The 25,493-nt window shown below is 37.9% G+C and overlaps 2 protein-coding genes across 10 annotated transcripts; one reads left to right on the top strand and one right to left on the bottom strand.

Annotated features, from left to right (window-relative positions):
- Window positions 1-3,716: 3,716 nt before the first annotated feature.
- LOC137117890 (CD151 antigen-like) lies at window positions 3,717-19,740 on the bottom strand. 4 transcript variants are annotated; one of them, XM_067495705.1, is made up of 10 exons: window positions 19,541-19,740; window positions 19,203-19,310; window positions 17,213-17,249; window positions 16,614-16,698; window positions 13,237-13,428; window positions 8,712-8,786; window positions 6,591-6,695; window positions 5,395-5,553; window positions 5,076-5,162; window positions 3,717-4,958 (listed from the first exon to the last, which is right to left on the bottom strand). In XM_067495705.1, the coding sequence occupies exons 4-10, from the start codon at window positions 16,695-16,697 to the stop codon at window positions 4,899-4,901; spliced, it is 762 nt and encodes a 253-aa protein (XP_067351806.1). In that variant the 5' UTR covers window position 16,698; window positions 17,213-17,249; window positions 19,203-19,310; window positions 19,541-19,740; the 3' UTR covers window positions 3,717-4,898. The 4 variants fall into 4 exon arrangements, with proteins under 4 accessions (XP_067351806.1, XP_067351805.1, XP_067351804.1 ...); XM_067495704.1 differs by having other exon boundaries at window positions 19,467-19,607; XM_067495703.1 differs by lacking the exon at window positions 17,213-17,249 and having other exon boundaries at window positions 19,541-19,739.
- On the top strand, window positions 19,511-25,381 carry LOC137117936 (transmembrane protein 138-like). 6 transcript variants are annotated; one of them, XM_067495709.1, is made up of 7 exons: window positions 19,511-19,652; window positions 20,287-20,424; window positions 20,513-20,648; window positions 21,898-22,438; window positions 22,596-22,767; window positions 23,165-23,240; window positions 24,710-25,381. In XM_067495709.1, the coding sequence occupies exons 5-7, from the start codon at window positions 22,627-22,629 to the stop codon at window positions 24,820-24,822; spliced, it is 330 nt and encodes a 109-aa protein (XP_067351810.1). In that variant the 5' UTR covers window positions 19,511-19,652; window positions 20,287-20,424; window positions 20,513-20,648; window positions 21,898-22,438; window positions 22,596-22,626; the 3' UTR covers window positions 24,823-25,381. The 6 variants fall into 6 exon arrangements, with proteins under 6 accessions (XP_067351810.1, XP_067351809.1, XP_067351813.1 ...); XM_067495708.1 differs by lacking the exon at window positions 20,513-20,648; XM_067495712.1 differs by lacking the exon at window positions 20,513-20,648 and having other exon boundaries at window positions 22,394-22,438.
- Window positions 25,382-25,493: the final 112 nt, after the last annotated feature.

The raw sequence follows: 25,493 nt of genomic DNA on the forward strand, positions 1-25,493 counted from the left end.
TTTGAAAACTACAGTACCACATGTTAATGGATTGAGGATTATGATCCAAAAATAATGTTACTAGTTACTGAAAAGTAATTGGTAGCTAAGGCTGCTGGACAAAATGCAGTGGAAAAGATAGAGTTGTATAACATAATACAAATAGCTCAAAGCTGTTAATACACAATCACAGTTACTTTTCACCATCTTTAGCCTCACTTACTCCCTCTCAGTGCACATAAGTGTCTGCAATCCTGCTGACTTTGCAGGGAGAAGACACCCAAACTTATTCAAACCTCCTCCTACACAAATGCAACCCCTCCCTAGAGCAAGATGAAAAGCCAGCTGTTTAAAAACCACCTTAGAGAAGGTCTAACCTCCTCAGGACTCAGAGTGTCCTCTGCCCAAATGGGCCGTGACCCGGAAGAGGAAGAGGATGGCGAGCCAGATGTTGAGGTGCTGCGCTTCAGGGAGTGATGAATGTTGTGAACGGTATACTGTATCTGCACGCAGGGGGATAAGAGCCACATGTGAGCCTCCTGTCAGTGCACAGGAGCTTTACCCTGATGCGAGTCTTGTGGTAGCTCCTTTTTTTAAACAGATGCACCAGTGACATCTCTGAAAGGCTGAGAGGCAGCTCAGCGAGGGGCTTTATTTCACACAGCTCGTCAGTATTAGTCTGAGGGGAGCTTGAAATCTGCAGAGGCTCAAAGTCTCTCTTTGCTGAGCAAGTCACTCCCAAATTGAAGGAAATGTAAATGACTTACATAATCAACACCCTCCTTACACACACACACACACACACACACACACACACACTTCAAGAAATGTGAAGTCAGCACTTAATAACACTGTTGATAACTGTGTAAAAATAGCCAAATATAATCAGTCATGTTCAGCAAGTCAATTTACACTTTGACCAAGGGAGCAGAATAAAACTGACATTTTATGTAGCTCTGCTACCTAATGAGGCTCATCCCTGACCCAGAGTCATGATCCTCATGTGGGTGAAGTAGCAGCTGTTACTCTGAATTAAACCAGATTGTATTAATCCATTTCTGTATGTTGTGAATTTTATCATGCTAATTTTCACAAATGTTTTGAGCAAGTGTGCAAAATGCACAGAGTGTGTTCATTCATAGATCGGGCATGACCTGTACCTTTATGTTCACAGGTATACAAGGACACACAGCATAACTCTTCCTGGTATCAAGTAAATTTATTTCACGATTACAGTGAATTCTTTTTCTTCATGCTGGATTTTCCAATTAATTTCAATTTCAGTTGGCAGCTCTTGACAGCCAAGACAAAAGACTTTTTTCCATTTTATTGAGACAGATTGACCAAGAGTGTTGCTGCCATCTACAGACTCGAGATTACATTTGTTACCCCTTCCATCTACCCACCACAATCCCTCTTCTCACATACACAATGTAAACAGCCGAGGCCTTGAATAAAAACGAAATGATCTGAGACGTCTGTGCCTGCAGCAGAGACATGCGTGAGGCAGAGCATACATACAGATAAACATAACAGCAGATTATGTTGAGATCTCCAGTATCCACCTGCAGCAGAGCACAGAATTAGCTGGCTGCAAATCAATCACCGCCAGAAAGGTTTAGAGCCTTCACAATACATCCCGCCTACACAATTAATCTTACGTGTAATGTACACACAGAGATGTTGCTCAGGTGGTCCAAAACGTTTTGGCTCGTGACTTCTAAAATCAAATGCAAAGTCCATTCACAGCCCTTCTCAAAGGTTGCATGTCTCCACACTTTGTGACCTTTTAACTTTTTTTAGTTCTCATATTGATTTATTAAGTATTTTTGTAACCTGAGGGGGTAAAATAATTCAGCAATGTAATCCAGTAAAGTAAAATCTTGAAAAAGACACATACCTGTATATCTGAGTTGAAGACTGTATTGATTTTTCTGTCACAAGCCATTAATCACCATGACCGCTGGGATTTATCTTATGACCCCTTTGGGTGGTCCTTCCCCACAGGTTGGAATCCACTGCAGACAAATGCAGCTGTTGTAAAACCAAACCAGAAATAAAATTCAGTAACCTCAGTACAAAAGCTCAACTAAGAATTCTAAAAATTAGACCGGTTTCTGCCCCCAGGAGTGACCCTGGGAACGAATACCTGCACGTTTTTCCTCTTGTTGTCGGCTGCAGACAATCTATAGTGCAGCTCCTTTTTGCCTGTTTGTCCTGTAGGCACACAAATGAACTCCTACCAAAAAAAAAAAAAAAAAAAGGGTGGAAGGTGAAGGGTGTACAAGGCTCCCCTGGACTGAAAATAGCATAATTGCAGCAGGTGATGTCCACTAAATGGACAAAGGCTTAAAGAGCATTGGAGGAGATATTTTGGAAATGTCATGCTTTGGCATTATTAACATACCCCTTGTGTTAGCCTGAATGAGGTTGTTACAGCAAGCAAGCGGAACAGACAGGAAGGCAGGCAGGCAGGCAGGCAGGCAGGCAGGACTACATAAAGGAGAGAGATTCATTACAGTTTTCATCAGCAGGGCACAATTACTTGGGACACACTGGTTGTTCAGAGGCTTGTCATCATGTCTGCCATCTATTTCAATTCAAACCCAGGCAACAAGCAAAGGCAATGGCTGTGTTGAGAGCATGGCAGGCGACTTGCATTCCACAGTCTGCTCTTTGGAAAAGTTCCCTGCTAAAAATGCCACGTGTTTAACTCTGATGGAAATACACTGAATACCTACTGTGAGGATAAAAATGATTATCTCACCCAGTCATTTTGCCAGGAATGACTCAGCTTTCACGAGGTTGGATGTGCGAGCACCTTCAAGAGGTACTGTGACAATACACAGATTTCCATAGTTTCACTCCTGCATGTGCCCTGCTACACAGAGGGGAAATGTTTTCACACTTCCAGCTCCACCAACTGAGAAATGGCTCAATTTGCACATCGTTAGCAGTCCCAGTGGAAACCAATTAGTAGTCTGTGGCTGTGAGCTGACCAGTTGCCATTTGATTTCCTTTTGGTTCATACAGTGCAATAGTTTATTGTTGGATTATTATGGTTCACAAACAAAACTAAAAGCAAGTACATTTCAATGTACATGTGACTCTTCTCATTCCATGCAGTTTAAAGGCCAATCCCCCCCCCTCAACACTTTGGAAAACCATATTCAAGCTTTTCTGCCACTCTGAATTAGGGAAGAATGTGTTTTGGGGGGTAATCCTGAATAGCCTCTGGGTGTTTTGCACACACTCACCAGCTGTTTCATCAGTTTGGTGTTGTGATGGTAAAAGACCGGCAGGTGCTGCCTCCCTGTGTTTACACACTGCAACTGCTGCCATTTCCAGTAACAACACTGATACACAGCTCCTCTCAACATAAAGGTTGGAGAGCACAAGACCAGCAGAAAAACTTCCATTACATGGTATAACAGTCTGTCCAGCATATGACTCACATCCCAAATTAACATCACAGCAGTACAATAACAATAGTGAAGACACTTGGTGGTTAATACACTAAAGCACCCGTAAGTTGGTGCCAATTGTGTAAGGGCCACTGGTTCCACGTATGTGGGTTTGTCATCTTTTGGGATAACCTGATAACAATAAGCTGAAGGATGTTGCAAAGCATGGCTCTTTTTCTCTAAAATAAAAAAATGTTTTTACAAAATATCATCTGTAACGTCTAAATGCTCACTGACTCTTGCTGAGACAGCAAACAAAGCAGAAGCAAAGTGTATGGTTGAACAGTGTTTATTTAAACGATTTCCTAGATTAACACAAAGACAGAAATACAGCAGATAAATTCAGTGTTGTCTTTGAGGCACACAGGAAAAGATCATCACAACAGGTAAGAAACAATCATTCTCTGCCACCTGTCTGTTAAATACTTTAAGATATTTTATAGACTTCAAACAAACAATCAAAAAAGAGTGACATCAGTAGGTAAATGAATAAGGCTACAAGAAATACAGTAGGTCCTTACACAAAGTTATCGCTGAAACTTTGGCATCAGTAGATTAATCCCTTGTACAAAAAGGCGACAAAAACAAACCAAATAAAAATATCAGCAATTTCTTATGAGTGGCACTGCTTGTATGCATTAACACAATCGCAAAATCACTTCATTAACAAACTTCGTACCTTAGAGCAGTCATACAAGGGTAAAATGCTGGCATTACTGTGTGAAAAACGCTAATTTAAACGCTGTTTAAGTTAGCAGATTTTATTAAAACATCAACAAACACTGACAAGTTGTTGTGAAGACTTTTTAAGTATTGAAGTTAAAAATAAGAAAATGCATCAAATCTTACAGAAAATAATCATTTAATAAAAGAAATTACAAAAAATATAAAAACCAGGTTTAAACATTGAAAAGGCCACTTTTGAATAAAGATTTTAAATGCACGACTGTATAGTTAATGTGGAAAACAATTGTGGTTGCAGTAGAAAACGGACCCAGTAGTGGGCTCGTTAAATCATACTGCTGACAGAGGGAAGCTGCTGCTGTGACCAGGGATAACATTTTCAGCAAAATGTTTCGGTTTTATTCCACTGATCTTTACACCACTCGAGTGTAGCAACTAGTCCATGCATATAAATGCACATCAAAGGAAATGTAAGTCGAAGAAAACTACAGGTGTTTAGTCCCGAGGAGCTGGTCCTAAAGTGATTTAGTCAATCAGTGATAAAATTCTCTTCTCAGACTGAGACTGAAATGTTAGTGCCTAATTACTTCAAGAAACCTTGTAATGTTTTTCCACCCTTTGTTTACCAAAATGAGATCCTCTGATGTGCAGTGTGATCCATTGCCAAAATTTCCTTCCCCTATGTGCAAAGCAAAGAAAAGAACCTATGGGCTATTTGAGTATAGCATGCGGTGATAAAGTCACCCACACACTTTTCTTCTTTTTCTTCTCTTAGTACGGCTCTGCCTTTAGACTTCGATATAGGCAGCATGTAAACACCATCCCTATGATCTGGGGATTGAATGCAGGAGATGGAAAACATAATTTAGCAAAACTAGACTCTTGATGAATATACATTTATTTGATTTCAGTTTACATGTAAACACCTTGTTTAAAAAGAGGACTCACCTGTACACAGGCAATTCCGACACCCACGGCTCCTATGATCTTCAGATGTTCCAGGATGAATTTCTCCAGTTTACTCATGCAGCCACCCTAAGTGAAAAACAAAGTGTCTTCATCTTGCATCAGTTAATGTGGGAGTATTTGCTGGGGTCTCATTAAAAACAAATGCTATGCATAAGGTCCTTTTTGTGCTGCGGCTGCTGCTCCTACACCACACACATTCAAGACACTGATACTATACTGAGACCTGACAGAACTACAGATCACAAACTGAAAACCCAACCCGTTAAAGTGACACCAGCAGCACACTTTAATGTCTCACCTCCACCTTGTAGATGTTGGATGGGTGCTGCCTTCGCCCACAGAACTCTGTGGGAGTCTTACAGCAGCTGTCAGGCACCACCCTGCCTTCCGCGTCACTGGAGCGAATCCAGATGCTCTCTCCCCAGTCAGATGAACTGTTGCTCCCACAGCACTTAAACTGACAAGGGAGACAGAGGACAATGCACAAATTAGCCTATAATATATATATATATAATATTATAATATTATTAAAAGCCACATAAACATAAAAACCATTACAAGACATTAATGGTGTCAATATTGTCATCTTTCTACATGAAAAGATTGACACCGTTTATGTCTGTCCATAAATTTGATGACGAATGCAGAGTTAGCTCAGCTTATCATAAAGACTCAAAAAAAGGAGAAACTGTTAGCCCGGCTCTGCCTAAGAGTAGCAAAATGCAGAAAAATTGCAGATGCAGGAGTTTTTTTTTTGGCTGGAGAACTAGGTTCTCTACTGATGGCCTAACTTACCCAGCTATTGCAGGAAAAAGTCTAGCAAAAAAACACTTAAAAACCCACAATGTCATTTGTAAATGTCTGTTTCTAGATGGATTAAATAAAGATGTAGTGTGATATTTAGTGCCCTCCAAATGTGCAGGCAGGTGTTTACCACATCACATTACCACAACACATTTGCTGTTTCAGGTTGTTCATATTTTGACATACAGATATGAGTGGGGTATTTGTAAATATTAAAAATTATATAAACAAAATAATGTTACAATAAAGAATAAACACCTGGTCACTGGGGCTTCTCTTACTTTAAAACCTGAGCATAAAATATAAACGGACTGAAGTGTCAACTGCAGTGCATATTGATTAATTCATTCATGTGCTGTCAACTGGTATAAGCACAAAACTGAATAAAAAATTAATTATAGTATAGGGCAGACCAGCCCATCATGCTTAGCTGCAATCAGATTTTTTTTTGACTCCCTCCATCACTGAAATCTCCCTCCATCACTGAAATCCGTCCAATTTGCCAGCCACATGTGCAGCATGTGTCTAATTATAAGATGTGAAGTCCAGTTTTCCAGTGTGAGAAACAACCACTGTGACTGTCCTCTTCTAAACAAATATTATTTGTTATTTTGGTGTTTGGGCTAAAAATAACATTAACCCCCCCACATTGCAAAATCTGTACGGATATCCATCCAAGAAGAGACTTACCTCCTGCTGCAGTTTGTCCACAGCACTGGTGATGTGTTCATAGGACTTCTGCTTATATTTCTGGATCATGGTCTGTCTCAGGTTCTGCTTAAGTTCCTCATTCAACTGTTCAGACACACACACACACAATCAGTCCATTACATAGCAAGACAAAAATCCCAGGCCAGCATGACCATTACCGATACATTTGTTACAACTGTTGATTTTGTTACTGATGAGCTTTATAGAGCACAGGATTTATTGTTCTCTTGACAACAGATGTCATGGAGAGCAGCTCCAACAAGAGTAGCAGATGAGGATGGAAGATGGCAGAAGAAGTCTGTTTTTTTCCCCCCTTCTCTAGACCAGTGGCAGAAAACGCTCACTGAAGTGGGAAGACTTTGGGGCTCAGTTTCTATGGCAACAAGCCAGCTGGGAAACCACTGCAAATCAAAGCGTGAAGGAGATATCAAGGGAATGAATGATGAAGAGAGGAAGGGGGAACAAGAACGAGATGCGATGAGAAGTGAAGACAAAGAGGAAAGGAAAGGCGGTGAAGGAATAAAAAAGGATGGATGAAAGGGTTTATTTTCTTCTTTTTGTACGTGTTGACTGACGTGAAAACTGCAATTCAAGATTTAAAACACCTGTTAGTAGAAATAGCAGGTGTGGGAGTGAACAGCATTATGACACTGCACAAAACAAACCAACATAAGTTCAAGCCTCCGTTCAGGTGACAGCAGCAGGTTGAACATTGAGCTGCAGAGCCACAGGTCTGAAGCCTGTTGCTTGAGTCCCACAATTGCTAAGCAAAATAATGGCAGCTGCAGTAGCGGTTGAGACCTGCAGATGATAAAAATTATAGTGCACCATCAACAAGCAAGGAAGGAAACAGCATCTGCTGTTTGGGTACTGGTGCCCCCTGAAGGAAATGACTTACAGTTGCAGTAGGAGTTTGAGAGTTTTGGTCATGTGAAAATATTTTCAGTGGAGTACTACTGGGAAAGCTAAGTTCCTACTGCTTACGTGACATCATTTCTCCAGAACCGTCCACTTCAATGCAGTTTTTGCACGTAACTGCTTCACTTTACCAAACTTTACTAGATGCAGTGAGGCTTGTAGGGATATTTAATTATATTTGTATGAACATTATTCTTGTTAAATGTGATTGTTTTTGTGAATAAGTAATTAGCAGGTTCCACAGAGGAGGCCCCATTGGCATATTATAAAAATATATAAAAATAAAAGGAGACAAAGCTTTGGAAGCAGGAGAGCGATGGAGTGCATTGAATGCTTGTGTTCAGATGTGTAAAGAAGTTATAATGAAAGCAGTGCATCCACTAAACAAAGAAATGTCCTGTTGCTGAGCTACAAGATACCAGGCTTTAACACTAGTTGGTGAGGGGTTGTGCCGGTGAAGGGTTATGTCATACTAATATTAAATGGAGACAATAAATCTTCATTGCAACTGGCTGCTGTGCTGTTACACTAAATCTACTGTTAAAGCAGAAACGTGCAACAGCAGCTAGTCAGTTATACTTTGTAAAATAAATTAGACAAGCTCAGTTTTGAGTTTGAGTGGATTTCTGTTAAAAAAAAAAAAAAAAAAAAAATCATAAAATCATTATTTTTTGTGACTGTGACACAGTGCACTCAGCTTTGTTATGTATATTACTGGAGGCATTTTTCATTCCATTTGGACTAAATGTACCACTTACCACAGTTATTTTTAATGTGATGTCTTCTATTTCCTGCATTCTCCATTTATCATGCTCGTTTTGTTGTGTTTAGAATTACAGCACACCACGTGGGAACTGTGCTCCGATTAGGAGAGCATTTGTCATGCACGCTCTACTGATTTCTTTAGTAGAGTTCTTTCTAAATTATGATACGGTTTTGGTTCTTTTTTCCTTGACAAATAATAAAAAATATGTATATCAAAAAAGTGGAATGCTCCTCATTTAGGTAAGACTGTTTTTGTTACTTAAAACAAACACTAAAATATGCATTTGATTGTAAATTACTTTTTGTCATTTGGAATCAATATGTAGTTTTTGCATAGTTGTCAGCTGCACCATCATTTCATGCATTTGGCCTAACGTATAAATATATATTTGAAAGTGATAAAAGGGGCCTAATTACCTGTTGGTAGTAGACATAAGCCAGGATGCCAGCAAGGATCTCCAGTAGGAAGATACACAGCAGCAGGACAAAGTACTGTGGACACAGGGAACAACAAGCTCAAATTTCTGATGTAGAAACATTTAACTCAAACGTGGAGCACTACTTCAAAATGGTAGCCTAAACAAAACACAATACAATGTTTCTGCATATCCTTCTGAATTGTTGATTAGAAATATTGAAAGATCCCATCCAACACAGGTTTGTACAGACGTTAAATAAACCAAGAACAAACAATAACCGTAAACACATTCTGTCTTTAAATAAAAGCTGATGGCACATGGTGACAGCATTAACACATATCACTTACTAATCCTGAGCAAACTTTGTATTAAATTACAAAAGTGGGCATGATACTGTAAATACTTCAATGAAACTAAAAATAACATAAAAAAATAAGAAAAAATAAATTAATTAATTTAAAAAAATAAGTCACAGCCTATGACCTTTTTCAAATTACATTTTGACAAAGATCTAATATATCTATGCATTCATACAATTTAATAACATGATCTATTAGGTCCTTTATAAAATAAAAGTGAGATTTCACTGGCAGATTCAGGGACAATTTCAAATTAATAAATAAAAGATTTTGGATGAAGACGTTTTGGACGTTCTAATGAGTAAAATATACTAATGTTTCCAAGAAGTAGCCACAAGTTGTCTTTCCATAAATTTGCTTCTTTTGATGCACCATAATGTCAGAATAGCATAAAACACCCACCCACCCACCCTCACACACAGAGAACTCTATTATGTTCTCCATCTTTGGCAATCTACTGCAATTCCCCCTCCTTCTTGAGTTCATTCCTTCTGTGTGATTCATGGCTGTAATCTCAACTCTTCAAGATGCACTATGCATTTAAAAGAGACAGACAGGCAAACACACAGAGAAGAAGTGCACAGGTTTTGAACCTTGAACCCTTTAATAAAGACTATATAACCAAGTCATTATTTACTGTTACTGTATAACAGTTTAAAAAATAAATAAATAGATAAAAACCTGGACATATGTTGTTCAGCACCACAGAAAAAATTATTTAAAGGAGCAGAAATGTGGTATAATTTCCTTTTACGCAAAATCTTCCTGGCCAACCCGCCTGCCCTTGTTAAAGCTTAAAAGATTGTCTTAAGAACCTCTGCCATGCAGCTGAAACAAATGCTCAAGGTTCATGAGCTCTGATCATCGCTAAGTCATGAAAGACTCATTAGGTTGGAGAACAGGCCGACTGCGAGCTGAGCAGCCTGACAAAATGAACTATGAAGCAGCAATCTCTTTAACCTTTGCTTGTACTTGCAGCTCTGCCAGCTTGCTGCATCCGATAAACAAAATTCAAGATGAAGAAAAGAATGACAAATCGTTAGATAAGCAAAAATCAAACACAAAGTAAAATGAAGAGAAAATTGAGATGCTGAGAGGCACTAAGAGATAGACTGTGAATGAATGCTTTACTAGTTTCCTATTGCTAATGTCCAAAACAATTTGACATTTTAAACATGTCAATAGCTGATTATTAATAATCAACTGCATGTTATTGTAATGACGGTCAGTTATTTTCTTGATTACTTATTGATTTTGTAAATAAAATTTCATAAAACTATAATAAATGTCCCTCCCAATCTCTCAAAGCCAAAGTCTTAACCTTTTAACAGACCAAAAGCAAATATATAAATATTTGAATACTGACAAAATATTTTTTTTGCATGTTTTATTAAAATGTTTTAACTAATTGCCACATTACTACACATACATTACTGTCATTTTAAGCATATGACCCATGTTTAAATACTGTGTAAATAATGAATCACCTAATTGGGAAGTTTTTGCCCTTTTCTAAATAAAACCAAAATAAATAATCCTAAAAACTTGAATATGTTACTTTACAGTGATTAACCTAAAATAGGAGAGACAGAAAAGGAAGACAAACCGAGAAAGAGAAGCAGAGTAGAGGAGTAAAGAGACAGAGAAAACAGAGGAGGATTGGGAGAGACACACTCTTGAAATATGTCTGGTCAAACGACATGAAGTCAGTTTCTCCACAGGTGGGTCCAGACACTAAGAATTGTTTTCCATTTGGCTCTGTCATTTGGAAACAAGATTCTCCCTCCTCTTTCAGACCAATTTCTCTGTTCTGTTGCTATTGTCCAAAACAATAAGCTATGTGTTTGCAGACACTCAACATGTCCCTCTTCCCACGGGATAGTTTTCCTCCTTGTCTCATTAACCTCCCACATACTTTGTATAGCACAAACAGTACCAGGCTGACAGAAAGTCTTTTTTGGCCTTCTCTTTAATCAAAAGGAAATTGCACCTAGTTTCTTAAAGCCTTGAAGCTACAGAGAGTATCCTGATGTTTCTAGGGCTGGATCAGCTTTTCTGAGATTAGAACTTGTGACCTTTAGTTTTTAGTGTTGTCGATCACTGCTGTTCTTGTGTACTCTAAGCATGTTGCCAGCACATACAGGAAAACAATTACTCTGCCTTTCTCCCCCCACCTCTCCACCCTTATGTTCAACGTCTTTAACAATCTCGATAGTATCTGTCCTCGCGACAAGTTCATTCGTTCACTGTGATTCATTGCTCTACTCTGAGCTCTTCAGGATGCATTGTGCGTTTCAAAAACCACACAAAGGATAAGAGGTGGTGCACACATCTAAATTTACACACAAGCGCCAAGTTACATATCACAAAATGTGGACATATGAGCATTTTCATTTATTCTATACAGCTTTTTCAATTTTGTATAAACCTGGCCTGATGCAATACCCAGATCTTTTATTAAAATTCATTGTGGACAAAAGTAACAGGCACTTCTTTAAAAATTTGTTACACAAAGTATTGCGTTACACGTTGACTTTTTGGCATGTCATAATTATGGTATTAATAATTATTAGGTCTTTTCTTGTTATAAGATCCTCACTCATTCAAAAAATATGATAAGTTAAGTGCTATATTATCTGACTGAAGTTTTTATTTAAACAGAATATATAAAGAATAAAGTTGTATGTTTATTTTTTTAAACAAGAAAAGATTTCACATACCTCAACTTTCTCTGAAATGTTATCCTTTTCCTCTTCTACTTGCAAATTTTATGCTACATACAATATTTCTAGTAGAAACTGGCTGCGTGTAGTGTCTGCCTTGCCTCAAGCTGAAAATATCTGGCCGTGCCCAATTATTGTTTGTCACAGGTATAAAGTGTATAAAGCCAAAGACGGCACATTTTCTGGCAAAGCATATAGGACACATTTGAGGAAGCACTTACAGTTGAGTGCCTGCATATGTTTACCGTGTTGAAATGAGTGGCCGAAGGCCTGAGCAGTATGTGTTTATGCAAGAGAGTGAGCACAGGAGAGTGCTTCTGTGTGTGCATTCTGAGCCATGCAGGTGTCTCTGTTGGCAAATCCCTGTGGACAGCAGGTGACAGATAACAATATGAGCACACATGCTTCTGTGAAGTTTTCGATGTTGGCTCTTGATTAGGTCTCAGCATGTGTGTTTGACACTATAAACAAATCTATTTGTGAAAATTGTGTATGTCCCATTAAAGCCAGTATTTACAGCTGTGATTATAATTTATCAGGACAATCAATATCATCGATGTTTGAAATTAGGGCTTTGCAATATGACAATATATACTGTATGCTGATACAAAATGAAATGTAATTTTTTTCATTTTATGCACTATTGTTTATTTTGTTGTGTTGGCAGCTTTCTTCCACAGAGCATAGATGCAGCAGTGTAGCGACACAAAGGCACAAAGGAGGTAATGCAACACAAGACTCAACTTACTTACTTGTGATGAACAAATAAAGCAGCAGTAAACATTCATTCTGAGGATATGCAGAGGTTTTACTCATCTATGAAAATGTTGTACAAACTCTTTTTTTTTGACTAGTCAAAATTAGCTAGCTAGCAACACGATTGTAAAAGAAGATGCCAGCAACTTTTAAGGTGGTATGTTCTCTTAACAAATGTGAGAAAACAAAGTGCCAGACCCTGGAGCATATGTATATATGTGTATGTGCGCACACACACACACACACACACACATTTTTTATATATATATATATATTTTTTTTTTTTCCTTTGATGATATAGATAGTTATCAGAATATGAAATTAATTAAATTTGGATGTCATAACACAACCAGTAATCAAAATGAAATAGTATGGTTTAATTAATATAATGGTAATTAACTTGGTAGCTACTATTAGAGTAACTACTATTAGAGACCTTGTACTTTCTCACCCTACAACAGGTGATCTCCACTCTCAGCTGAATATGTGACTGTTGTAGTTATTTATGATTTTAGTTGGTGGAAAATTATAAAAGCTAAACTTTCTAAATGCTTCTCAAAAAGATTCTGATTAGAGTGGATGAATACTACATTTAGATTCGATAAAATGCTATTAAACACCAACCCAATTGTGTGCTTTTTGCAGCCTCCATCATCCATCTCTCCTACCTGACTTGATCCCTTACCATTCGCAGTAGCCTCCTCTTTTCCTTGAAGGTGGCGCAGCAGCCCAGCACACCTGTTACCATGACAATGGCTCCAGCCAGGACCAGTATGTAGGCAGAGACAGCGTAGGTCTTGGAGGGGAGAAGGCTGATGTAGTCGCTCTTCTCAACCAACGTCCAAACACCCACTGCCATCACAACGCCCCCTGCCAACTGAGAAAAGAGCACATGGTGAGTGCAGTCTCTTTTAGAGAACAGCCAAAAACAGAAGAACTAACACTATGGTACCCAAGATCAGCACACTGAGATCACTAAGGAGTGACAAAACGGGTTAAAATATTTTTTACACAAGTCAGCTGCAAAGTGATAAAGGAGGAGTCTGAAATCAACGTGTTATGTTCCAGTATGAACTGATAACAACGATTCACCGCTGTCACACAAGATAACCTAATCTTGAATCAGTTTATGCTGCAAGATTACCGTGAATGAGCTGCTCGCGTTAGTAACTCAGGGTTATCACTGCTACAACTACAGGAGATTTGTCTGGAAATATTTTGATAATCATGAAATTGTTTCAGCTTCTTAAAGATTTGTTGCTTTTCTTGATCATATGTGACAATCAATTCAATATTTACAAGTACATTGAAGACTTATAGACTCTAATAAACTGACTGGCATTTTTTCAGTTCTTGCACAGACTTTTGATTATTCCCCCACCCCCAAAAACAAATATTATTTATATATTGTTTTTTATTTTTATTTATTTATTTTTTTTCGTCCTTTCAGCTTATCCTGCAAGTTCAGGGTCGCCACAGTGGATCATTTGTCGGCATGTATATTTGGTACAGTTTTTACGCCGGATGATCTTTCTGACACAACCCTTCCAATAAATAAATAAAATAATTAAATAATAAAAATAATTTAAGAAAAACATTACAGTCCCACAGATCTTCAAAGTGAGGGAAACTGCATTTTTAGAAAGTTATGAGAAAGCATGAGAGGATAAAGTAAAAGTAGTTAAATAAACCAGCCTATACATCAATGCTACATAAATGCTGTCCAATATTAACAGTTAGCTTAGATAATAATCACAAAGAAAATATAAGTAAAATTAAATAAACATTATTTCCATGACAGGTCAGCAGATGATGTAGCTCTTTGAAATCTGTTCAATATGCTAGAGCCATTAATAAAACTACCTGCCTAATTTAAATTTAATGTATATGTGAAGAAGAAGACTACAGAAGATCGACAGTGAGTCAGATTCACTCACACAGTGGCAGCAAATGGTAACAACTAAAGGACATGAAGTAATTTTAAGTTATGAAAAGGCATATGCACGGACACCTACAAGTGTATTTCTTTCTTTATTTTAATATTGAAGGGTCATTGGTGGCAACGGTGCGACCAAAATAAAACCTGACGCATTGACTTTGGGTTTCAAGATTTTTGTAAACCAGGTTTTTTGTAAACCACACTGTAAACCAGGTTTGTTTACAGTGTGTTAGTAGTATTCAGAAAACACAGCAAATTTGCATTTGAAGTTCAATGACCATTCAAATGTCCATCTAAAAGCAGCAGGCTATACTTAAAAAAAGTCCGTTTTAAGGCTGTGTCCCTAAATAGGAAATAATTAAATGATAACATTTAAAACAACGTCTATTTAAAAGGATTTAACATTATACTAATTATAAGCTATTGAACCTAAAGTCATCCTCACTCAACTAATCCTTGACGGAACCTCTAATTATATCACTACTGACATTGTGTTTTCCAAGGATCTGAAGTTGCCTTAGACAAAACATCCCTATCACAAATGACACTACATAAACAGGTTACTCCTGAGGTAAATAGACAGCTGGGATTCAGCAAAATGCTTAACACTATAACAGTGCAGTAATTGTGTTGTTTGAAGTTCAGTTCAGAAATAATTTGTATTTGGAAAAGCTGTGGTGCATGCTTTTACAATAACATCTAAAAAACTAAGACTCTGGAGAGAAGACTCTCCCCCTCAAAAAATCTAAAGATTTATGATTAAAATAGACACTTGGATTTAACTCCAGTATCTGGCACTGAAAATGATCAGTATTGTTTGCCCGATCTAATTCTTTGGAAAACAGATGACTATCACATATGGGCACAGTTAAGTGACATTTCATGCTGGGAAAGAGTGAGAATGAGACTAATACCCTTGCGTTGCTGACAATAAGGCCGCCACACTGATATGGGACTCTTATTTTTACACACATCCAAACAACGTGTTTTTGTAATTACTTGTAGTATTTTCCTCTAAGAACACCAGAGTCTTGACAGTGGAAATTTTTAAGAAATAAGGCGTTGAATGACTCTTCTGTGTCCTCTGTCAAAGTATGCAGCTTGGGTTGGATTCTATGGACCGGAAAAGCATCAGGCATTTACTTTGTTGGCTCAAAAAAAGGCCTTTGTGGGGGCTTCAGAAAGATTTTTATCAGCTAATTCTGTTATAATTATTAATGTCAATAAAAGATCATATTGTAAAAATGTGTACCATTGTACTTTTAAAGAAAGAAAACAATTTTATAGGTTTGTTTAGGTAATATTATTCTCTCCTTACAACATTTATGGTGGAATTTTGGAGACTCTAAAGAGTGTGGACACTATTTTTAAGAGCCTCGGTTTTCGGAATGAAGAAATATGTCATATAGTGGAGTGGTGTGTCTGGCTGATGTGTTTTGAATCAGTTTTGGACAATGGAGGTCTATGATGTCCACAAACAAGCAAATCTAAACTGCAATTCAGTGTTTTCTTTAGCCCCTGTATTATGAGTGTAGATACTGTGATTCATTCTGAAAATGAACAACATTATCCTTTACACAAAAGCAAACAAAATGTCACAGGAAGTCCATGCGAGGGAAAACGATGAAAATTACAGATGGTCATAGTTGAACCAGGTCAGTAAACTGTGATGCATGTTCACAACAGTCAGTTTAGTAAATCTTTACTCATCTTTGTTTTCTGTTCTGAATACAGCATATTTGGCTAACCGGGGAGTTGTTTGTTTACAACTCGTATGATTCTCTAACTGGTTGTGATTCTCTGTGTTGGATGTTACTGTATATTGTCTGAGTCTTTGTGTTACTCTACTTCTGCACATATAATGGGCCCCTGTGGACAATTACGTTAATCTTAAGTCCCGAATGTATTGAGTAAAATTTTAAAAAATAAATAATAATAATATTATAAATAATAATATTAATACATAGCCAAACCAATAAACAAAAGATGTTGCAAAAAATGTTACAATGTCTGAGATTATACCTGCATTTTCACTGCAAATTGTGTTTGTTGAGCACTTGAAAATACCAATGGAGGTTTGGTAATTTAATCTTTCATGCAAATCTGCCTTAATGGACACTTACCCAAAAGAGAAAGTTGAAGGTAAACAGGATGTACTTCAGGCAGACTGTTCCACATGTTTCATTTTTCTCCTCAGAGACCCCCATGCTGTAAAAACAAGCAGATGTTAGATCAGTTATGAAAATACTGTGATTAATAACTAAACTCTTGAGCTTTCTCACAAAGAAATATGTGGAAAAGAAAAATGACAAACATGATTCTTTAGGTGACTGGTGGGTTTTTTATATTCTATATTAAATATGAAACTGGTTTTCTACAGAATAATCTTGTTTAACACAAGAACCCTGACTACGTCCAGCAGTGCAAAAGGGTTAAAAACATCAACATAGTCTAAAATGTTAAAAACTGAATTTTTATGTCAAGTGCAAGGCTAGTTTTCTTGGAAGCAACAGAACGAGAGCTCCAAATAAAAGCATGCCTTACTGGTGTTGTGAGATGCTTTCAACAAATGAGTAGTACCAGGGCTAATGTAGACTGTGTGGGAGTGAGCATTAGTTCAGCAGTGTAGGCAGAAAGAGTGAGCTGAGTTATTACAAGTGTATGTAGAGCTCAATGACTAAATGCTGATGGAGAGCTGAGGTGGCCAAAGGCTGAAAATTACCACCCGCTTCTCTAGTGCCTGGTTCCAATATCCACTTCTGTAGAAAGCAAAATTGTCTTTATTTAACAGCAAATTATTAAAGTGACTAATACATATTAAAATATGTTTTCACCACAACAATGTTAAACACAAGTCTCAAGTCTTATTTATAGATTCTGTAGGAACACTTTTTCCTTTCTGCCTCTGTGTAATCTTAGTCGACAGCCACTCACACCTTTTTTTTTTTTAACCCCACAATGTTCTTGGCTTGGTTGCTAAGTGTCAAGCCCAGACTCGCCCTCCTCTGACTACCTCTTATCAAACTCTTCTTCCCCTCCTTCCCCTCCTGTCTCTATAGTCGACTCCCCCACCCCCAAACACTACTGTCTATTTGGACGAGTGCACTGCATGAATGAGTGAGTCCATCTGGGCTCTGTCTGTTCACCATCTGTTATAAAGGACCCTCTTAGCGTGCTCCTGTTAATTAAATTCAAACAAAACTTAGCTGACAGCTCCTCCTCTAATTTTCCAGATATAATCAAGATGTCAGTATGCCCCATTTATACTACCAGTCTGAACACAGACTGTGATTTGGAAACTTTTACCACGTTCTGAAGAATCTCACCCATGTTCCCTCATTAATGTAACTCATACCGAGACACTGAAATTTGCCAGTGACACAGCAACCAAGTTGTTAAAGCAGTTGCTATGTAAAAGTCAGGCTCTAGATTGCGTATCTTCAGTTGGCACGAGCACGTAGGGATTGGTTCATTATTCTACAGCCAGAGGGCACGCGAAATAGAAAATAGAACTAACTACATTACACAGGTACAGTAAATTATAGGTGCTACACCTATTATACACACCAATATTATTAAGAATTTAGCTGATCATGCTGGTTGCTTCATTATCGGCCTAGTTTAACTTGAAAGAAACGCCACATCTCATAACCTGCATTCAGACAACATCAACTTGATAATAATACTGATACTGCAACCAATACTATCCAGGTCCAAGTACTGACTGATGCACCGATGTCATACAGTCAAAAAAAGAGGAGTTTTTTAGTTCTAGAGTGGGAATAAAACAAACAGAAGAGACAGAAAAGAGGGACAACCTCAAGATACAACAGTGGAGACAGACATCAAGAAATTCTAAAAGAGAAAAGTAAAGAAAAAGAGGCCAAAGGAACAGAGACCAACATATTCAGTAACAGCCTAAAGGTTGACAAATATAGAGACATTTAGACCACAATCTCTGAGAGTGGAGAAAAAAGGGATTTGTTAGACAAGGCCCATTGTCAGACACCTTTTAATTCTCTATCAGTCAAGTTAGTGATTCGTGATAAGTCAGTGAATCCACCCTTTATTTTATAGCTGCCCCACTTTGCTCAAGTGAATACAGAGAATATTACGGTGTCTCATGTGGGGTAAAGTCAGAAAAAGCTACTAACAGTCCATTCACATGAGGACATCTCCCTTACATTAGCTGCCTTTGACAGTCTACGGATATTGGCCTGCTAATATGTGTTAGATGTTACAGGAGTGTCCGTAGAGGCATTTTCACCACTGTGTCCTAACAAATTCGCAAGCAAAAACACTGATTCACAGCAACCGTCCAAAAGCCTCGTTTCTTTTTGGTGTTTTTTTAAATATGAGATTAGCAGAACAACCCTCATCAAGATTTGTAGGAGACCCGTCCAGCTAAGAAAAACCGGTGATTTTAACAAACGGTGCGTCTTCTCCAGAGTAAGCTAACTTTCCCTAACGCTAAAGTTGCGTCTTCTGTTGTTGCTGTGTGGCTGCTGTGAGCACCGTTAGGAAAACGGCCTATTTTACCCCACGACACCACGTTAACCCGATTAAAGCCTGCGTGTCTACGGAAAGCTAGAAAATGTCCGGCAAAGACGAAAGAGACGATAAAGCTGCCTTGTGTGGACAATACGACGCCGCAGTGTACGCTAGCTTTAACACGGTGTTACTCCCAGAGCCCCCCACCCTCAGCTTCTTACCTGCGTGCCTTAGATTTTCTATCGGTACAAAGAGATGAAACGTGTGAAACGATTGCTTGAATTCCCCTTTGCTTCGATAGAGACCTCACCAACAGCCGAGCGAAGCAGCTGGAAAAAAAAATCAAAGTGGTGAGCTCCTGGACTGAGTAAGGAAAGAGACTGGCGGCTGCTGACTCCTCCCTGTAAAGATGTCTGAAATTAGTGTTGTGGTTTGATCATTGCAGCACTTTACAACGCTTGCAACATGCCAAGCGCCCGAACCACCTGGGGGAACTTCGGCTTCAGTGTCTTGCCAGGGACACTTCTAGCCGGGAGGGACCGGGACTCGAATCACCGACCTTGTGGTTGGTTGCTGGACGACTGCCGCAGTGCTTTCCTTGTGTGATGCAGGTTTGATACATGCAGGAAGAGAAGACAAAACACGTGACTTAAAGCTGGCAGTTTACACTTGTGAGTAATTATTACACACTATAGACAAAATGAACATGGTGTCACTGTCCAAGCACAACACAGAGCTCACTGTATCTTCCTGTGCAGAACAGCGATACGTTTTTTTTTTTGTTTTTTTTTTGTATGTAGCAATACACACCCACAACTAGATGGCACTGGTCTCCTTCTGGATCGAGTCCTTCCTAGAAGAATTACCGTAATACCGAATGGAAATGCGACTAAAAACAAAGGTGGTGAAAGCTCAGCAGCCTTCATCATTTGTAGCTTCAGTTGTAACATGTTGCCTAGGTAAAAAAAAACTGAATAAAGTGATATTGAAAGCATTATGTTTCGGATTATGCATTATGTTTATTTTTTAAGTCAGCATGTAAACAAATATATAATATCTAGGAGTAGGCACAGACTCACCACATCTGTTTTTATATATATATTATATATAATATCATATCATATAAAAGGTCCAAGGAGGGCTTAATCTGTACTCTACTACGGCATCTTCCCAACCATTGGAAACGGAAGTTTGCAATTTTATTTTTAACACTGCCTCAGTTCAAAGCTCCACTAACTGTATGTACACAAGTTAACCACAATTCACAGTATGTCACAACTAAACTCTTGTGCCCTTCTATTATAGAGGCTGAGGGCTAAAAACGTGTTACTAGGCCAAGCACAAGCTGTCAATCTAAGCTGTGCAAGGAGTTGTTTGCGGCCTTGTGCATTATTTGGAGAGATACATCCTTCCTCAGTCTCAGAAATCAACCTTCATTTACAGGTACACACACTTAGTTTTTTTTGTCAGCAGCTTAACAGTGGTGTACTGATGTTCGTCAAATGTATATATCCATAATTTATTTGTAAAGCAACAAGCTGAGGTTTCCGAAGAAGATTAAGTTGTTCAGTACTAAGAACTACAGCCTGAGAATACATGAACAACACCGTCATTCTTGTCAAAGGTGGACGTCTGATATATTCTTCAAATAATCTTATTGAAAAAGTGTAAGTATAAATGACTTAATCTCTAATGTGCTTCTATAACACTGAAATACCTTAAGCAAGGTGTTTTATTTAACCATTTTCTCTGGTATAATTTGTTATTAGTTTAGTTTGCACTGGTTGTCCCTTTTTTTTTAAATAAGGAACCAGTAGGACTGCTAACCTAGAATGTCAATCAGACAGATTTCAAGAAGCTCCCGGTCGGTGTTAAGAAGTAGTCCTAATCACCCTCACACCTGCCACAGCCCTGCCAAGCTATAAATACAGGGGTCATATCAGATCCACCTAGTGTCAATGTGAGGGAGCCTTTCAGTGATCACGGTCCACATGATACCAGAGGAGCTGAGACAAATATTTACTCTACCTAGTGAAATAATACTCTGAGTGGCGCCAACCGCAGAGAAGGGAGGACCTGTTTTCTCTTACCTAAGTTGTGAGGAATCTATTTTTATGTTTGGATGAGAATGAAACCTTGAACCCTGTTTTTCTTTTTCTGTATTTGTTGGATACCATCAAGGACGCTCTTAATGGAGGTAATACTGATTTAGTGGTGAACTGTAATTTCATGTTGAATTGTTTTAGTGTAGTTGTAATTTAATTGTAATCAGTGTCTGTGCTCGTCTTGAAGGCTTGAACTTTGACAATCTCCATGTTTGTTAAAGAGTGCTATTTATTCAAGGTGAATTTTTGTTGTGGTCGAAACAGCTTCACCCAAATTACATAAAAACATTCATTCTCTCACATTTCCTTTAATAGCATCTAGCCATGCTGGTAGTTTTGGTTTTAGGCCAGGATTCATTCCAATACGATGGGGGAGGATATAATTTAATAGAAAAAATAAGTTCATATTGCAAAGGTAGACAGAATTTCATTTGTCACTATCAGTAGTGGGCAGGCTAGTCCTGATGCTGATGCCAGTCCATGTTTTCACACCAGAAAACTATGACTAAGTCAGGGCAGTGCAGGTTACTCATTATTCAATCAGTATTGCACAAGTCTTTACTAAAAGCACCAGCCCCTCCCTACATGTAATTCACCAGGTGACTGTTTATCGTAAACTTCCTCTCACTCTGTTGATGCTTGCTTTTTAGCAGCCTTTTGAAAAAGTCACACATGTTAATAGTGAATGATGTAAAATGTGATAGAAACTGGTTTCTCTTTCAAATGAAGTACTGTACCTGCTCTTATTGCTTATACGACTGTAAGAGAACGAGAGCTGCACTGTACCACTGTCTCTCGTCTGCTTCCACAGGGTCTCTGCAGGATTTACTGTGGGACATGATGCTTCACCAGTTTTGACATGACAGGTCACGAAAACCTTTGTGGCAGGAGAAAACTCAACAGTTGTGATATGTTGGCATCTATGATTTTCCTCCAACTCATTCCTCAGTCAGACTTTGCTTTCCATTTTGAAAGTATTTTTTTCCCAAGTAAACTAAAATATTTTAAGAAGAGAAAATTAGCCCTTTCGTTGCTCCAATCATACATCCCCTGCAATTGGGGTAATCGGAGTTGAGACATGTGAATGCCTCGCTAAGACCTCCAAGGAATTGGAACAGTTGTGTGTGGATTGATGTTTCTTTGTAGTGTGTGTGTGACTGTAGTGCAGCCTTGGATCCATCGTGGAACCACAATCCGCCCGGGCGCACAGCCTTTAGGGCAGAGACACTCCAAACTAGCAACTACTCTCTGGTGTTACTGATTCAGCTCAGTCTTCTCTCTTTTGACCTCTTTGTCAATTCCTTCAGCGAGCTGCTGAGGACTGAACCGGCTGTTCAGCTAGTACTTTTCATGTAAGTAAATGTTCATCACATTACCTTTGGGTCAGGGGGAAAACAACATAACACTACAGCAACCATTAGCAGTAGTACACTCCTCTTTGTTTATGCTGCTCTCACATGCCTCCCCCTCTCTTGTGATTCTATCTCTTTCTCTACTTTTCTTTGACAGTATCCAGGACATTGCCACCCTCTTTAACCTGATGATCGTTCTGTTGATGCTGTTTAACACCTACGTATTCCAAGTTGGCCTGGTGGCCATATTGCTGGAACGATTTAGAGCTCTGCTAATGCTCTCAACTCTCTACCTGACCTTCAGTATCATACTCCATTCTTGGCTTATGGTACAGTATGTAGGGGCACAAAAAGGAAAAAAATACAGCATATTAAAGTTGAAATTTGCACACATTTAACTTTTTTCAAATAGCACAATTTATTGAAATGCACTTATTCTGTATTTTTAAAAGGCTAAAAGATTATTGCTTCAATATGGGTGAAGAGATCTCGCATATTTGATCAAACTTGGTTTAAATTTGCAAGCTTCCAAGAATAAAATTCCCATTTCTATTCATGACAGAAAAAAATCAATGAGGTATCTCAAGGCCCTTAAATACTACATTGTACCTACCTTGTAATATTCCCAACAATAAATTTTGATAGTGAATCAAGCATATGCAAATCAAGTAATTTCCGTTCTTATTTTAATTCAAATAACTATCTGTTTTTCTTATAATCTTTCAGAATCTGCGTTGGCTAAATACAAATACATTTATTTGGACAGATGGGGTTCAGGTGCTGTTTGTCTTTCACAGAACTGGTAAGATTCTTTTTTTCATGCCAACTGATAACTTAATACTGATGTCTATATGTCTTTAGGTGCATCAAAATGTATTCACAAACTATCTTAAATGAAACAAGAGCAGTCATTGTAAATGAAAAAAAAATTACAACATGAATTGTCAATTCATTGAGAATTTTTCCCTTCAGTACAGAAATATGTACTAAGATAATTATATTTTTAGAACAAAATTAAACAATTGTTTTTCAAAGGATTACATTTTAAATAAACTGTGCCGTTGTTCACATCTTTACCTGTTACCTATAGGCCAATGCTGCTGTCACTGCCAGGCTTCTGAATCACACTCCTGTGATCTAAGCGGTTTTATGTAGCCATTTTTTCATATACATTATCTGACCTGCTGCACACATCTCTAATATTGTCTGTGATTCAAATATAACTGCACAGTATTACAGTAGGTTAATTGCTATTTTGAATGTGAAAGGTGTTCTTAGAGTGAGGGTTTACTCCATCTTCACTACCAACAGATATTACATTTGCTATGTCATTTTCATACACGTATAAGCCCCTAAGTGGATAAGAGGATGCATTGTCTAGTTGGTGTTGTTACCTGCAGGTGATCGTTTTATGAGGATGTACTGTATCCATGTTATCCAGTTTGTTTTGTCTGCTACTTAAGACCCACCCTGACAGCTACTCAGTTTGTGAATCACTAGCTCACAAAATGTCTTTCATCATAACCCAACCTTAATACAGTGTAAACTCTGCTGGGATGAGCTGTACAGTACTTTTTATGATCCCACGCATATTTATAAATGGGGAAAACCCCGTTTCTCTGTTTATTGGAAACATCCAAGTATGATCACATATTATCTCTCAAGTAAACCTAAACACTGAGCAAAAAAATAAGACACAATTAGAGCAATATACTTGGAAATGGAAAAGGAATCATACAAACTATAAAAGGGCATTAATACATTTATTTACTCCAGTGACATCAGTCAAACCTTTGGCATTTGTCTTTTAAATGTTATAAGTGTTCTAATATTGGAGAGAGTGATTTTAAAAAAGTGTGCACTGCATTACAGCTCAAGAATTACTCAACTGACACAGCGTGATAGATTAGTTTATATTATGACAATGTTGAAAGTTAATGCAGCAACTGTAAGTATTTGTGTAATAAGATTTTTTGCATTTTCTCTTTGTTCCCATCATTTTGATAGACGGGTACTAGGGCAGAGAGACAGGAACGACATGTAATAAAGCTGTCTGGGAATTGAAGCCCAGACATACATTCTGTAGTTTTATGGTACACGCCTTGCCATGGTTGACATCATTTGCATTTTCATTTTCAACAGTTTTAGATGTATGACTACTCTCTTAAAGCACTGTCCTGCATTAGTTGAAAGCTGGATTTGTTATGAAATAAGTGTATGTTCTATAAGTTAAATTAAAATCCTACATATTTTCTTGTTTTCTTGTCATAGTTTCTGTGTTGTACTACTACTTCTACAAGAGGACTTCAGAGTGTCTGGGTGACCCTCGACTCTATGAGGATTCACCGTGGCTGCAAGAGGTCTTTGCTCAAGTCAGACAGTAATCTCACTACAACAGAGCGCATAATGCCACAGAGACCCGAACCTGTGTAGAATTGCACAATAGAAATTGCAAATAAGGAAAGCAAATGTCACCCTAAGTGGGTGTATTGTAAAATTATATGAGAAAGAATTCCACTAATATAATTTAAAAGCACAGTAAGTATATTTGCTATGCATTTCCAGTCACAAAACCAATTACATTTTGGGAATTTCCTGATTTAAAATAAGCAATAGAATCAGGCCTAAAATATAACTTTATTTGACAGGAATAGCCAAAAATATACTCCACATAACAATTCCTTTAGATGCTGGGAGATTGTGCCAAAATCTGTTTTTTAAAACCATAAGACCAGAACGTTTCACTAGGCTTGTTTTACTGTTCAAATGGTAAAAATGAGAAAAAAAAAAAACTGTTATCAGTCACCACATGCCATTTTTCTCTTTTCTTTTGGTAATGCTGTGCATAATAAAAAGAAAACTTTGCGGTTGTTTTGCATACATTTGAGGCTGTATGGCTTTGCATTTGTTTGTCTTGTCAAAATTAAACAGGGTCCACTTTCATTTTAGCTTAGTCACTTTCTGATTTCTATTGTCTGGATGTTAAAACAGGGTTCATACACCTTTTAAAAGGTCAGATTCAAGCACTTTTCAAGCTTTTCCATCACTTTGTAAC

Source organism: Channa argus, chromosome 2 (genome assembly GCF_033026475.1).
Source record: "Channa argus isolate prfri chromosome 2, Channa argus male v1.0, whole genome shotgun sequence".
Lineage (NCBI taxonomy): Eukaryota > Metazoa > Chordata > Actinopteri > Anabantiformes > Channidae > Channa > Channa argus.

Coding starts and splice junctions, on each gene's coding strand:
- LOC137117890 (XM_067495705.1), bottom strand. CDS start 16,697: ATGGGGGTCTCTGAGGAGAAAAATGAAACATGTGGAACAGTCTGCCTG. Junction 13,429..16,613: donor CCTTCAACTTTCTCTTTTGG/GTAAGTGTCCAT, acceptor CTCTTTTCTCAG/TTGGCAGGGGGCGTTGTGAT. Junction 4,959..5,075: donor TCGGAATTGCCTGTGTACAG/GTGAGTCCTCTT, acceptor TTCAATCCCCAG/ATCATAGGGATGGTGTTTAC.
- LOC137117936 (XM_067495709.1), top strand. CDS start 22,627: ATGATCGTTCTGTTGATGCTGTTTAACACCTACGTATTCCAAGTTGGC. Junction 22,768..23,164: donor TACTCCATTCTTGGCTTATG/GTACAGTATGTA, acceptor ATAATCTTTCAG/AATCTGCGTTGGCTAAATAC. Junction 23,241..24,709: donor GTTTGTCTTTCACAGAACTG/GTAAGATTCTTT, acceptor TTCTTGTCATAG/TTTCTGTGTTGTACTACTAC.